General features: G+C 42.4%; 1 protein-coding gene across 1 annotated transcript; it reads right to left on the bottom strand.

Annotated features, from left to right (window-relative positions):
- Window positions 1-6,142: 6,142 nt before the first annotated feature.
- On the bottom strand, window positions 6,143-15,812 carry LOC125925835 (olfactory receptor 10T2-like). Its single transcript, XM_049635077.1, is given in 5 exon segments — window positions 6,143-6,469; window positions 6,472-7,225; window positions 8,573-8,743; window positions 10,680-10,751; window positions 15,574-15,812. Coding segments are annotated over 5 exon segments (1,563 nt in total).
- Between the last annotated feature and the right edge of the window lie 39 nt (window positions 15,813-15,851).

Here is a 15,851-nt window from a genome sequence, read left to right as displayed (position 1 = left end):
GACAAAAGTAGGCTACCAATATTCTTTAAATGAAGAACAACGATTTTCAAAATGTGAAATGAAAGTGGGACTCCTGGGGGGCTCAGTTAGTTAAGCCTCCGACTCTTGGTTTCTGCTCAGGTCACGATACCAGGGGCTTGTGAGTTTGAGCCCCGCATTGGGCCCTGGGTTGACAATGCAGAGTCGGCTTGGGATTCTCCTCTCCCTCTCTCTCCCTGCCCCTCCCCTGCTAGGGCACGCTCTCTCTCTCTCAAAATAAATAAATAAATTTTAAAAATGTGTTTAGTTACAAAGCGAAATATGTTTGAATATTATAGTATATATTTAACCTTTTATTGATTTTAATGAGTGGTAGTGTTAGATACATGCATATCTACTGATTATAGTTTCATTTGTGCGCACGTCTATTTGCGTAAACAGGCAAGACTGAACAAAAGGCATAATAAGCCAGGTTATCACAGAAAAACTATACACTAAATCAAATATAGGAAAGATTGTTTACCAATAATAATCGCCACATAATAACCAGGTGGAAAAAGGGTCCTACGGTTAATCATTGTAGATGGTCACACATAATAACGAGGCACTAAGAAAGTTGGGAAGTGTGTTCCAACAAGATGATTGAGTCAAAATTTTAAAAAGGAGAAGTAACTCTTCAAACCCAGTTTTCATATCCCTGGAGACATATTTTAGATATCTCTGAAATATATTAATTATATTATTTTAAATATGTTTTATTAAATTATAATTTCTGTCATATTAAATACTAGGAACTTCTGTATAATAACTGTCATGAATGTTGTAATGTATAAACTTAACCAATGCTAACAGACTAAGTAAATACCCCACAATGATAGTGTAATAGCTCCTCGCAAGTTAAAGAATGATGATTTCATTAAAAAACATTAAAATCAGTATGGCAGTTACAGACTTGAAACCCCCCTGGTAAAATAATTAGATTTTTATTCTCAGGTATACTCAGCTGAGTCTTCATTTCTTTAATCCTTGTTCTTATTCATATTTCTATTCTTAGTGATTTCCTTCCTCCAGTTTTATTACAGAAGAAAATATAAATAAAAAATCGAAGTGCTACCATTTTATTAAAGGAGAAACACACAAGCACAACTTTATGTAAACTCCTAGGCAATTTTCCTCTTGGATTTGCCTTCCTAGGGTTTCATTAATTTTACTAATTCCAAATATTTTCTGCTCCATAATTAGTTGTGTATTTAATGCTTAAATATAGAAAAATTGTGAGGGTTTAATGTTTGGGGAAAACAGTTTGATGCATTTCTGTTGTCACTAAGAGGGCTTCAAGCCATTCGGACTTGAAGCCGGTGTGCATTTTAGTGAGATTTTCCATCCACACACAAGAACCTCCCTGGACAATAAGAGTACACGTATCAACAGGTTGAAATTCCAACTTAGGCAAGGAAGCAGGTGAGGATCAGATGTGAAGCCTTTCTTCCCGATGCCCTGTGGTCCCCTCTTGTCCCCTGTTGTCCCCTGCAGATCTCTGCTCTGAGAGTGGCCAGAGGGAGCCTCCAGATACCTGTTGGTACTGCAGGTGACTCCGAGGCAGATTCCCTTCCCTGACGAGGACGGGAACCGCGGGGAGGCTTTGACCTGACGAGAGATAGACTCTGAACTGTTTTTCAGAGGATCATCCTGACCGTTTTGTGGCAAACAGACGTGGGAACAGGGGCAAGGGTGGAAGTAGCAATGTGCGTGTTCAAAACACATTTAGGAATCACTCTGGGTTTTTTTGTCCCGAGAAGCTGGAATCCTAGTCACAATTACGATGAACTAAGAGAGGTAGGAATAGGAAAGGAACAGAGTTGGAGTACAGACTGAGAATTTGGTTTGGGATGTTTAATTTGAAATGCCCAGGGGGCGCCTGGGTGGCTCAGTCGGTTGAGCGTCCGACATGGGCTCAGGCCATGATCTCGAGGTCTGTGAGTTCGAGCCCCGTGTCTGGCTCAGGGCTGACAGCTCGGAGCCTGGAGCCTGCTTGGGATTCTGTGTCTCCCTCTCTCTCCGCCCCTCCCCCATTCGCTCTCTCCCCTTATTTAAAAAAAAAATTATTTTTATTTTTTTCTTTAAATTTGAAATGCTTGTGAAAATACTCTGCAGGGAGGTAGCCGTATGATCAGAGGGCTGGAAGCCAGTGCTGGGGCTGCGGGGCAGAAGCAGGTTCTCTGTGCTGTGGGCTGGGCTGGCGGCAGGAGGGAGGGAGTGGCATTTTTTCCTGCTGGATTACGAGAGACGTGGTAGAGATTTCACCGAAACTGAGAGCTGGCTGACTCGTGGGGGGACTCCAAGCTGAAAAATTACAGGCCCCCAGATGGGCAATACTTCAGTTTTGAATGTTGTGGGATTCCAAGTATTTTGGAAATACCAGCAATGCCATTCAAAGCGGGGTGGAAGGAACCGGATGAGAGCAAGAAACATTGTTACTTATCTCTGACAAAAGAAGCATAGAAACTGAAAGCAAATTCGTAGAAAATTTTACAACAATTCAACTGAGTAATTTTACGTGTGTTAATCTAACAGTTAAGACAGGAAAAGTTCTTGTGCGTCCTTTTGATTTCGAGTTTACGTCATTCATTTTCATTGTATTTTACAAAGTCGCCGGCACATAATAAATTTGGGGGGAAATTAGTCTTTTGCCTCAGAGAGATTGAAAAGCACAGTCGTAGAATTGTAAGGGAGCACTTGGCCATAAAATAGACTGGAAACAAAGGTCTTTGCGGGTCATGTTGCACTATTTGGATGTGATCTCATGAGAAATATACTTGAAAAAGCTCTCAGAAACATTTAAAAATTCTGTTTTTACATTTATTCATTTTTGAGAGACAGAGCACAAACAGGGGCGGGGGGCAGAGAGAGAGGGGGAGACACAGAATCCGAAGCAGGCTCCGGGCTATCAGCACAGAGCCGGACCCGGGCCCCAAACCCACAAACTGAGATCATGACCTGAGTCAAAGTCCAAAGCTCAACCAACTGAGCCACCTAGGTGCCCGTTTATCTCAAGCATGTGTTAAAATTCACTAATGTACTAACAAGTAAGTTAGCAAGTGGTTCAAACCCTAAGGAGTGTGAGTTTCAGGGATGTTGTGGCCCCGGAGGAGAGACCAGTCTGGGAACCAGAATATTTACAAAGTCCGGGTGGTTGCAATTTTGTTTCAAATGTTCATGAAAATACTGTGGCCAAGTGGGTTTTTGGTTTTGGTTTCTTACAAGAAAGTCTGCAGGGGGATGATCTGAGGTGCAGGTGTGCACACACTAGGTCAGAAGAAGAAAAACAGAGAAGCCGCTTCAACTGGAAATGGGGTAACAGGCTGGCTAACAGGCAAGCAAACAACGGGGCCGCCCTGAGTCCTGAAAGAACGCAGCTTCTGATTTTCAACATCCCCCCGGGGGTTCCCCCTCGTAAGCTGCAGGCAGATCATGCGGGTGACCCCCTTCACCCATTTCTCACTTTGAGGCTGTTTTATTTTACTTTTTGACCCGGGCAGGAGTGTTTGGTCGGGATGAGCTACAAGGTTTCATTTGAGAAAGATAAGGGGGTCTGCCGTCGGGGATGGAGTCAAGGATGTGTTTTCAGGGGTTCCTGTGTGAGTTGAGGGCTCAGCTAGAGCAAGGAGAGAAGGTAAATCCTGGCCACACTCTCGAACCCAAACCAGAAGTGAAGCCGCACGCTTCTGGGTCAAAAGCCAGTTTGCTTCAGGACGAGGAAGAAACCCCGTCTGTGCGCCTTGGTTCCCTCGTCTCCGGACCTTGGCGGGGGTCATGCCAACGGTTACGGGGCAGGGTTGTGACTGTGAATTAAAGAGGGACAGGGCTAGGACCCGGGGAGTCCACGTGTCGGGAGCCTCCACTAATGTGGGGGATGCGGAATAACATCCTTCCAAGAGCCACGTCTCCCGGGAAGCCCTCGGCAGTGGCGCGGGCACCAGCCCTGCCCAGTCCTGCCGCATCAGCTCGGGAAGGGCACCGCGCAGGCAGGGGACCCGCAGCACAGCGAACCCCTGCCTGCGCTCCACTTTGTCTGGAGACCATTCGGACCCTCTCTCTTTTTAGTTTCTATTTTTTTCTATTTAAGGTTTATTTATTTTAAGAAAGACAGAGAAGGGAGGGGAAGGACAGAGAGAGAAGGAGAGAGAGAATCCCAAGTAGGCTCCGCACGGTCAGAGCAGAACCCAACGCGGGGCCCCGACCCACCAACCGTGAGACCATGACCTGAGCTGGAATCAAGAGTCAGATGCTCAATCGACTGAGCCGCACAGGCACCCCCTGACCCTCTTGTTAAATGTCCCGGGTTACTGAAAAATCCAGCTTAAGTAACCTCAAGAAGGAAGTGGTGAACTTCTGGCTAACAAGGCATGTGTGAATTTGGGCTACAACTTGGGGAAACAAGGGCTGTAACTACAAACACACTTGGAGCTAGGGCACTTCTAAGGTTGTATGGCCTTAAATAGCATTCAAGGACAATTGACCAACGATGCGCCCCTCCCCCCCTTTTTTGGCTTATCATGTCTCTGTATCATCCAGAAGCAAAAAAGGCTTTACATCATTGAAAACACAAAAGAGAAACTCTCTCACCCGACCCCAATAGGGTCAGACAGTTGGTTGATTATTTCAAAAAAGTCTGTCAGGGCAGAAAAGTGGGAAAAAAAAATGATGCTGATATAATTGAAATGCTTTATGTCAGCTCAAAATGCTGAAATATACACTTATTTATAAATATTTTCATTTAGGGTTAAGGCTGTTACTTTCAGTATTGGCCCCTTTAGAGCCTACGTAGCAGAAGTCCACCCGTAATTCATTAGAAAACTTGTCATGAATTTACAGATGAACAGGAACTTAGAGACTTGCAAAATAATCTGAGCAAATAACACTTGTAGATTTTCATGATTTCCTTTTCTTCTATGATGTTCTTGCTCATACTCAATTTTTCCAGAAGACTCCATCTAGGTGTATTAGAAATGAATAACCTTTATTGCGGTCATACTTCACCAGGTTCTACTGCAAATTACATTCCACAAGCAGAATACTTGGAGTAATAAATAGAACCATCACAGACGGTTTTGGGACGGACAGACAGACAATTTCACTTGTAAGGGCTGAAACATACACACACCCCAGAAAGTAACGTAACAGACATAAGCGTTTATTATACTAAGGGAATGAGCCAGGGGACTTTCCACAGGGAAGAGAGTATGTTTGTTACATAAAAACATAAAATCATGTTCCCTGTTTTAATTGTATGATGTAATTTGCACAGTCATACGATTAATGATAAGTGTTTTTCCTTTGGGTGATGAAACACAATTTGAACAAATCAAGAGATTAAAAAAATTTTTTTTAATGTTTATTTATTTTTGAGAGAGAGAGAGAGAGAGAGAGCATGAGTGGGGCAGGGGCAGAGAGAGAGAGGCAGGCTCCAGGGTCAGAGCTGAGAGCACAGAGCCCGACGCGGGGCTGGAACTCATGAATGGCGAGATCATGACCTGAGCCAAAGTCGAATGCTCGACTGACTGAGCCACCCAGGTGCCCCTGGGAGATTTTTATTCTAGTATGAGTTGGGTCACTGGGCAGAAAAGAAAGGTTTAATTAACAGTAATCAGCTCTCCCAATCAGAAGACAAGCTCTGTGTTCACTAGATAATTCACATACACATAGGGAAATTCAGATGAAAAAAAAATCCAAGGCTCATCAGTTTGAAGAGTTTTAAATACCATCGCAAATTACATGGCTTGAAATAATAGATTTAAAATAATAAAATAAAATAATAGATTTAAAATCAGTTCTATTTAGTATTTATAGGTCCAATTATTACAATAGAGTGTTAGGTTCGTGTAAGTTTCACGTTATGACCATTGCAGGGTCGGCCAGCTGCAAGATGTGGGCCATTTCCAACTGCGGCCATCTTTCAATTTGAGTATTATCTGCCCTTAGAAAAAATTATGCTTTTTTCTTTTGGCCAAGTGTGAATTTTTTTTTAATTATTATTTTTTTTAACCAGGTGTTGGACAATGTAGCCTGTAGATTCACTCATGTTTTATTTTTTGTTTTTTTTCTGGAATGGGAGCAAAGAAACAGGGAATAGTGGCCCCGGTCCTTGGAAACACTGCCCACGTCAGGACTGGATTGGTAAAAAGACAGAGAAAGCGTCCCGCCTTTGATTTCTCCTGTAACTTCCCTCGTTAATTTTAGGGTTTTTTGTTAGATCACTTTGGTGGCTCCAGGGCTTTCCCAAAAATCTTCTCGGGGCAGACTTCACCTCCTGATTCCTCAGACTGTAGACCAGAGGATTGAGCAGGGGAGTGACCACAGTGTAGGTCACTGCCACCAACTGATCCTTGTCTGAGGCAGACTTGGATCTGGGCCTCAGGTAAGTGATGGAGGCACAGCCGTAGTGCACGAAGACTACCGCGAGGTGGGAGATGCGTGTGGCAAAGGCCTTCCCTTCCCTTCAGCCGAGGGGATCTTCAGGATGGTGTTAACGATGAAGCCACAGGAGATCAGAATCAGCAGGAAAGGCGCCATGATCACCAGAATGCTTCGGCTGAATGGAGCCGGTTCTTTCACCTGGGTGTCTGCACAGGCCAACTTAATGACGGGCGCCATGTCACAGAAATAGCGGTTGACTCTGTTGGGACCACAGAAAGTCATGTCACAGATGAGTTTGGTGGCCAGCAAAGCAATGAAGAAGCCTGTGACTCCGGACAGGGAAACCAGCCCCAACCCTACCCTCTTGTTCATGATGAGCGTGTGGCTCATAGGGTGGCAAATCGCCACCTAACGATCGTACCCCATTGCAGCAATGAGAAAGCAATTGGTGCAGGCAAAGCCAAGGAAGAAGAAGAGCTGCGTGGCACAGGCCACAGAGGAGATGCCCTTGGTGGCTGAGAGCAGGTGGGCCAGCAGCTGAGGGATGATGCCAAGAGTGTCGCAGGATTTGGAGAAGGAAAGGATGAACAGGAACCCATACATGGGAGGGTGTAGAGTCTTGCTGCAGCGAATGACAGCCATGGTGGTGGCATCGGCCAACAGGATGGTCACATACAGAAGAAAGAGGACAGACAGCAGCAGTTGGAGAGCCCCCAGGCTAGAGAAGCCCACCAGGGTGAACTGGGTAACCACGGTGGTCCTGTTGAAGCCTTGCGTCTGGATGACTTCCTTCTGTGAATGAGTTTGGGAGAGACAAAATGATAACCATCTGTGTAATAAGAACATTCTCCCAGTGCCTTCACTTTCAGTATCATATTTCCCGGCTCAGAATATTGATAGATCTCTCTCTCTCTCTCTCTCGCAACAAAGATATTCCTTTTGACAATTTTTAGAAGAAATTTTTAATCTCCAGTAATGGGAGAATGATTATATTAGAGAAATACACAACGGTTAAAAGAACCAACCACAGAAGCAAGTTTGATATTTCCAAAGGCTATATGAGGTTATGAGAACATTCTCCTACTGTAAGAGAAAAAGCAAGATATGAAGCCATATTTATAAGATTAGAGGTGATTTGGGTTTGCTTTCTATTTTTATGTTTTCCAAATATTTAACGAGAAACATATTTTAACTTGATGATTCTAAATATACTTCACTTTTATGTAGCCAAGAATATTTCCACCTCTTTTTGGCTACTGTCCAAACAGAAATAAGAATAATTTGCTACTTCTGAATGTGGTGCTATTATTTTTCCTAAATAAAAAAATGGCTTTTAGGGGCGTCTGGGTGGCTCAGTCGGTTAAGTGTCCAACTTCGGCTCGGGTCATGATCTTGTGGTCTGTGAGTTCAAGCCCCGCGTCGGGCTCTGTGCTGACAGCTCAGAGCCTGGAGCCTGCTTGGGATTCTGTGTCTCCCTCTCTCTCTGCCCCTCGCCCACTCATGCTCTGTCTCTCTCTCTCTCTGTCAAAAATAAATAAACATTAAAAAAATGGCTTTTGAAATATCTACATATCTAAATTATGCATGTAATTTATAACATCTGCCAGTGCACATGATTATTGGTAGCCGTCGTAATGGATGGCCTGTCCTCTGACAACAGGCAGTCGTCGTAGATGGCCTGCTAGGAAGGGGGCAAGCAAGAAAGCATGTCGGTGACCAAATACAATCAGCAGATGGGTGCAATGATAAAGGCGAACATTATTATTATTATTTTAAGTTCAAGAGCAATTCCTGGTGGAGAAGAGTCTGAAAATCCAACTCATCATTCGATCTCCATCAGAAGGCACCTTGGGGAGTTGGGAATGGGGGTGGGGAGGTGAGGGGAAGGCAGATTTCTCTTGCTGTGATGAGGAAATGCATTTCCACTGTTCCCGTTGAACGCGGCTGTTTATGGCACTTTCGTTATCAGAGGCAGAGCAGTGACCTCACAGGCCCTGGTTTCCTTCAGGCGACGGACCATCTCTCCAGTGCTCTCTCCACATCACACCCTTGGAGATCTTTCTACCGGCGCATAGTTGAGTTAAGACAGCCCCTATTTCACACTGCAGTAACATCCAGAGCCCCAATCATCTCACTTTCAGAACCAGTTCAGAAATTTAGGAGAAACCAGGTTTACGCGTACCCCTCGGCATCTCTCAGCTTGTTGGCCTCTCCAATGGCTGTACATGGAAGGAGTGGCTTCACCTGATGCACTTGTACAAGTTCATTCTTTATCATCTCTGCCGAGGCTCCTTCGCTTAGGTGGTTCCACCCACCTGCCGTCAGGACCCTTCCCCTTCGTGTGGCACTTTGCAGAAAACAAGAGGGTTTCACGTAAGCCTCACCACCCGGTAGACAGCACAAGTGTCTTTGTGTCCTTGTTACAGGCCACGTGAGTGCACGAAGTGCTTTCTCCTGAGCAGAGTAACCTGGAAGGATCCTCATCTTTGCACTTACGGTGTTAAATTGAACTCATCTCCTATGTTTGGCTCGCTCTATAGATTATTAGCTTCTGTTTACAGGCCGGGATGACTTTTTTTATTAATAGCTGAATCCCTAGCATAAAGTGTGTGTCATAGGCTCAACATTTTTTGTCTGAATCGAATAGAAAACAGCTAAATAAGATGCTCGAGTAGTAGGGTCAGTGGCAAAATTTAAATCTTTGAACTTCTAATCGACTTTCTCCTCTCTGTATCTTATGCCACTGCCATTTTATGTCAGAATCTGCCCCCCACTTTTTCCACGGGACTAAAGCAAGCATGATCCCATGCTGCTCACTCAAGCAAAACTCCTTTTGCCATTTCTGACTTTTCTGGAATAATCTGATTGTAATTTTCAAATTTTCTTCAATTATCAAATTTTATATTTTTATAAAATATATTATTTATAATAAATAATATAAATAATATATATATTATTTTTTATAAATAATATATATTATTTTAAAATATATATTTTATATTTTAAATAAAATATATTTATTTTTTAAAATATATTTGTTTTTGAGACAGAGAGAGAGAGAGAGAGAGAGCGCAAGCAGGAGAGGGGCAGAGAGAGAGGGAGACACAGAATCTGGAGCAGGCTCCAGGCTCTGAGCTGTTGACACAGCCCGATGCGGGGCTCGAACTCACAGACCTCGAGATCATGACCTGAGCTGAAGTCGGAAGCTTAACCGACTGAGCCACCCAGGTGCCCCTAACCTATTGTTCTCTGCATTCAAATCCCTATCGTGTCTCACATTCTCCAATAAACCTTCCCTATTAGAATCCACATAGATACTTTTCCTCTTCATAACATTTAGAGATTTTGAAATCATACTTGTATGTTGAATAAGTTGGATATTATCTTGTAGTTCTATCTATCTATCTATGTATCATCTATCGAGTAGTACTATATACTATACATATAGATTATTATATATACCATATATTCTAGACTAAATACTACATATTATATAGTACATTATACTATATTTTATATATAGTATAGAATATATAGAGAATATAGTATAATACTACATATAGCATAGGATGTATATAGAACATAGTACATAATACCACATAGAGTAGAGAATATATATAGTTTATAGTAACACACACACATTCACATACACACCTTCTATACGCTGTTTCTTTGAGGCAGGGGCCATGGCGATGTCTTCTGAATGGTCTGTAGCACCCACCACACTGCAGGGCACATAACAGGCTCTACAAACAAAAGCTTAATAAGTGATGACATGGCTTAATTCTCCTTTTGTTTCTGAGCTTTCTCACAGACTGATTTTATTTCCCCTAGAATGTGCTCTCTGCTCTTCTATTATAACCTATATCATTCCTAAGTTTTCTATTATTCTCCAAGTCACCTTTTTTTTAAAAAAAAATCAAAATCTATGCTGATGCACTTTCCTGCCCTGCCTCTGTCACTTGTCTTGCTTCGTTTCTCGGCATTCCAATTTGATGGGAAATGTGCTATGTGTGCATATGTGTTTCTGTGTGTGTGTGCATGCACACGCCATCAGAGTGGATGCTTCCTTCATTTCAAGAAAAAAAGCAAATCAAGTTTTACTTTGGTGCAGAATCTTTTCCATAATAATAAAAAATTATTGTGCAAATCCATTCAAATTTGAAATCCTTGGTGGAAAATGTTTCCTTCTTCAGACAGTAACTGACACAGAAGATCCACTTACCCACTTATGTTCAAGTGATCAAGAAAGTTGACATAAGACTTTGAGTTTCATGGCTCACAGTCTTGTAGGTTTTTCGAATGTTGAAAAAGGCAGCAGTAGAAGGTCACTTGTAAAAGCCATGATGTCCGTCCTGAAAGAAGAAGCAATTGGGAAAAAAATGCCCTGAAACATTTCATAAAGTGTTAATCTAGACACTTAGATGTCCAAACCTTTTTGAGTCTTAAATAAAGAGGTTGAAAATAGCCCATTCTATATTCATATGTCAATTCAGATTCTATAATTAAGTTGGAGAATATTCACAACCTTCTGGGATTCTAAGGACTAGGGTCCTCTAGGTCTTAAGGGGAGCTAATGGGAGAAAGAAAACAAATGGCTGAACTTACACAAGGGCATCTTATCTGATACAGAAGAGAATAATTCAGATTGCAAAAAACGTTCCCACTCTGTAAAGCACTAAAATGGCAAATAAGTATCCTTTTAGCATGGGAGGAGTTTAGTTACTCTCTGACAAAAAGGTTACAAAACACTGAGATGTCAAGAGAAAGCAAGTTTTCCAACCCCATGAAGACTGATTTGATAAAGTGTAAGAGGTAAAGGCAGGGGTTGGTGATTATGTGGAAAATCTCCATCTCCCTTCTCTACTCAAAGCCTGAATAAAAGTCAGACAACTGGGTTTTTAAATGACCTTCAGGGAATTATTGCAAGGGAAAGACTTTTATTCAGCAACCACTCATGGAGCAACCACTCATATGTGTGGTGTTTTGGAAGGCATAACATTAGGCATCACAGTGATTCAAAGATAAATAGATCACACCGATCATTCTAATTTAGCAGGAAGACTAATACAAACATAACAAGAGGCGTGCTAAAGCATGTGCCAGTGGACATCAGGACGGCTAGAAAGATGACAAGGTCCCAGTGAAGATCCACGAACACAATCAGGGCTGAGATTCATCCCATGACTTTATGAACAAAAACACTGGGAGTAGGAAAGCTAACTGGAAACTACTGCATGTCTCATGCCAGGACGTTCAAGGGAAAACAAGTGAGGAGGAAGGCTGAGCACCCCTATTTCTGGTAGTAGCCAGTCTGGACATTCCAGCAAATCATCCTTCCGAAAACAACTAAAATGCCGGGGGAATATTTAAAACATATATATAAATATGTTGACAAGCTGACAGCATAGCAGGAACTTTTCAGATCAAAATCTGAAACAAAGCAAGCATCTAGAAAGATGAGTGGAATGTTGGAAGTTCCTTCCACACTGAAGACATTGACTTATCTGGAAGGAATGACAAACCCACGACGCTGATTTGAGGGAATCAGAGGAGGAAGATGTTTGCAATTAAAGTCCAGTGCCCACCAAATGTGAGTCAAAAAATAGATCTTCTACTTTAAGCTCTGACTCTGAAGGATGGTGCCTTAGGATAAGCATGAAGCACAACTAAGCCTGCCCCTCAACTCACTGTTCAGAGACACTAATGGCAAAGTTGCCCCCAGGCTGACCAAAGACATGGGACATGGTGGGGGAAAATAAATCCATTTCAGAGAGGTTGTGAGCAGTAGGCCTTCATTCTGATTTGCAGTTCAAGTTTGCATCTCTGCTTGGTCTAAGAAATTTGAGCCCTGAATTTAATTTACAGTGGATCTAAACTGGTTGTCCTTCTAAAGATCTGCCGGACAGAAATACAGATTACCTCTGGAGAAAGGAAACCTGCTTGGCTTCTACATAAGAACAAAATAGAAAGTATAAAAATAAAAACAAGAAGAAAAACATCTCTTCACACGTGGCACGATGGTCTACATAGAAAATCCCAAAGATTAGATCCAAAAACCCCTGAAAGTAACAGATGAGATTAAAGCAAGATGCAGGATAAAGAGTTAATACACAAAAGCCCGTCTTATGAAATTATAAAAATACTGATGAAAGAAATAGAAGATTTCAATCAATGGAAAAAGAGTCCATGTTCATGGATAGGAAGACACAGTATTGTTAAGATGTTAGCTCTCCCCAACTTGATCTATAAATTCAAGGCAATCCCAATCAAAATCATAGCAACTTATTTTAGGTATATCAAGAAACTGACTATAGGGGCGCCTGGGTGGCGCAGTCGGTTAAGCGTCCGACTTCAGCCAGGTCACGATCTCGCGGTCCGTGAGTTCGAGCCCCGCGTCGGGCTCTGGGCTGATGGCTCAGAGCCTGGAGCCTGTTTCCGATTCTGTGTCTCCCTCTCTCTCTCTGCCCCTCCCCCGTTCATGCTCTGTCTCTCTCTGTCCCAAAAATAAATAAAAAACGTTGGAAAAAAAAAAAAATTAAAAAAAAAAAAAAAAAAAGAAACTGACTATAAAGTTTATATGGAAAGGCTAAAGACCCAGGATAGCCAACACAGTATTGCATGTTAAGTACACTTTCTAGTTTCTATATCTGTTGTTTTAACATTTGGGGCCTTGACCAGGGAGAGACTGCCCTCCTAGGGTTAAAGGCTTCCAATTCCTGGAGATAACAGATGACTTCACTTAGAGCATGCCTTTCATGTGCAAAGAGTTTAGGGCCCTTACTCTCAAAATGTCTGCTTTTTCAGGCTTTACATCATTTCCCTTTGCTGGTTATCCCAAGGCCATGTTTCAGACAACTAGGGATGGCCCCACACTCAGGAGCTCCCTGAAATTATCAACTGGCCAGTCTTAAACCTGCTTAGCCTGCTTACCCTGCCTTGCCCTTTCCTTCCCATGAAAACCAAATAAAAAGGTGGGGGGGGGTGGGAAGGGAGCTCTTTCTCATTTCCCCTTGTCCTCTCTGCCTGTGACCCAACTCAGTGTTCCTTGGTGTATTGACCTGAATGGCATGGTGTAACTCCCCACCCCTACCCGCATCATAGGAATTGTAATAAACTATCTTTTCAATGGCAATTACCTCCTGATCTGTTGGTCTATCTGAATAAAAATGAATCTACATTTTAAAACACGTTAAAAGAGAGCAATCAAGTTGGAGGACTGATGCTACCTGACTTCAAGACTTACTATAAAGTAACAGTAATCAAGAAGGCATGGTCTTGGTGAAGGAATAAATAAGTAGAAAAAGAAAGAAGCTATCCTATCATGAAAAGACATTGAAGAACCTTAAATGCGTATTGCTAAGTGAAAAAAGCCAGTCTGCAAAGGCTACATACTGTGTAACTTCCACTACCTGACACTCTGGGTAAAACCAAATTATAGAGACAGTGAAATGATTGGTGGTTGTCCGGGGTTCAGGGAAGGTAGAGAGGGATAAAGAGTTGGAGTCTTAGGGATTTTTAGGGGGCTGAAACTATTCTCTGTGGTATTACAATGGCGGATGTGAGACATTATGCATTTGTGGAAACTTATAGAACCTAATGTGTTGATATTAGTTCAACAAATCCGACAGATGTGGGCTGCCTGGGTGGCTCGGTCAGTCAAGCATCTGATTCTTGATTTCAGCTTGGGTCATGATTTCACGGTTCCATGCTGTCAGTGAAGAGCCTGCCTGGGATTCCCTCTCTCTCTCTCAAAATAAACAAACATTAAAAAAACCCTAAATTTGACAAATGTAGTCCAATATTTCAAGATGTTAGTCATAGGGGATGCTGGGTATATTGGTTGGGGAGGGTACAGACGGGAACTCTGTGTTTTTATGCATTATTTTCTGTAAAGCTAAAGATACAAATTCTCACACATGATATCCGGAGAAATTAACCAGACACACATAATTTCATTGTATAATGACCAAAAAAGGGTGAAAATTATGGTGATAGAAGCCAGGGTAAAGGTTAGGTTTGGGCGATAATGCCTGGGAAGAGTCATAATGGAGCCTTATGAAGTTCTCACGATAATTTATTTATCTGGTGTGTTTAATTAATTAATTAATTAAAACATTTTTTTTAATGTTTATTTTTGAAAGAGAGACAGAGTGAGAGGCGGAGGGGCAGAGAGAGAAGGAGTCACAGAATCCAAAGCAGGCTCCAGGCTCCGAGCTGTCAGCACAGAGCCTGATGCGGGGCTTAAACTCATGGAGTGTAAGATCATGACCTGAGCTGAAGTCGGACACTTAACCGACTGAGCCACCCAGGCGCCCCTGGTGTGTTTAATTTATAAAAACTCCTCAAACTATACAACTTCTGATCTGTGCACTTTATGCTTTAAAACATCTACTTTAGTTAACAAAAGCAAAATAGGAGTTCCTCTTTTGGGAATAATAGATGAGGAAATTTTGACTCAACCCACCCACCAGGAATAACCAGAAAAGCTACAAGAAAATATTGGAGAAAAATTGGTTTGAAGACATCAGGACCCTAAGGAGCAGAATCCAGGAAAAGCAAGAAACCTGGAGAGATTGTTCTAGTACATGGGGAGCATCCACTCGCCAGAGAACCTGGCAGTTTTGGAAGAGACTACCAAAAAGTCAAGAGATTGAGACCCATGGAGTTGGACGACAAAAGACCACAATGGAGTGGTGAGCTGGTGAACTCCCCAAGCGTTTCAGTTGAGACCCACAAGAGGAACATAATAGGAATGAGGCAAAGAAGAAATAAACCACCAGCCTTCTCAGAGCCTGAGTCCAGTTTCAAAGAGCCTCAAATCCTGGCAGACCTGAATGAACCAAGACTTCACCTAATATCTGCCCTCCATTAGTTTCTACTCTGACCAGTAGATCATAGTGGCATTCTGAGTCTCTCGGGATGTGCCTAAGCGTACGGACGGTATCTAAGAACCTCCACAAGGTCTGAATGTTTTCCTTTATCCAGTGCACAGGCACTTTGGTAAGTGGTGGAGATCTCTCTGGGAATTACTGGGTCAAGATTTTCAGGATACAATTGTGGCCATGTTGTGCGTCTTTCCTCAAAATTATCCATCTTCTTTTACAATCAAGGAGTTTCAGGCTTGGGAATTGGTGTCGTACTGAAATTTAGGTAAGAGGCTATGAATTACCATACTGGTAACTTGCACAGCCATCCATCAGACATAGACTACGATCAAACAGTTTATCGATTGGCTGCTCATCTATTTTATTCTCAGAAATCCCATGGTCAACTGGCCGTTTCCACAGATCTTTGCAGTTCATAACACTAATCATCATCACATGCTTCAGTTTATATTGTTCATTGTCCACATTGTATCTCTGACAGTTTTGTGTGACCCCCAGGCTTCCATTCTCCAGAGCACTATTACCCATCACCTCTAGTCTATAATAGCAATCACCACACAACTCTTT

This window comes from Panthera uncia, chromosome F1, assembly GCF_023721935.1.
Source record: "Panthera uncia isolate 11264 chromosome F1, Puncia_PCG_1.0, whole genome shotgun sequence".
NCBI lineage: Eukaryota > Metazoa > Chordata > Mammalia > Carnivora > Felidae > Panthera > Panthera uncia.
The sequence above is the reverse complement of the archived record's forward strand: the minus strand, read 5'-3'. Positions and strand labels throughout refer to the sequence as shown.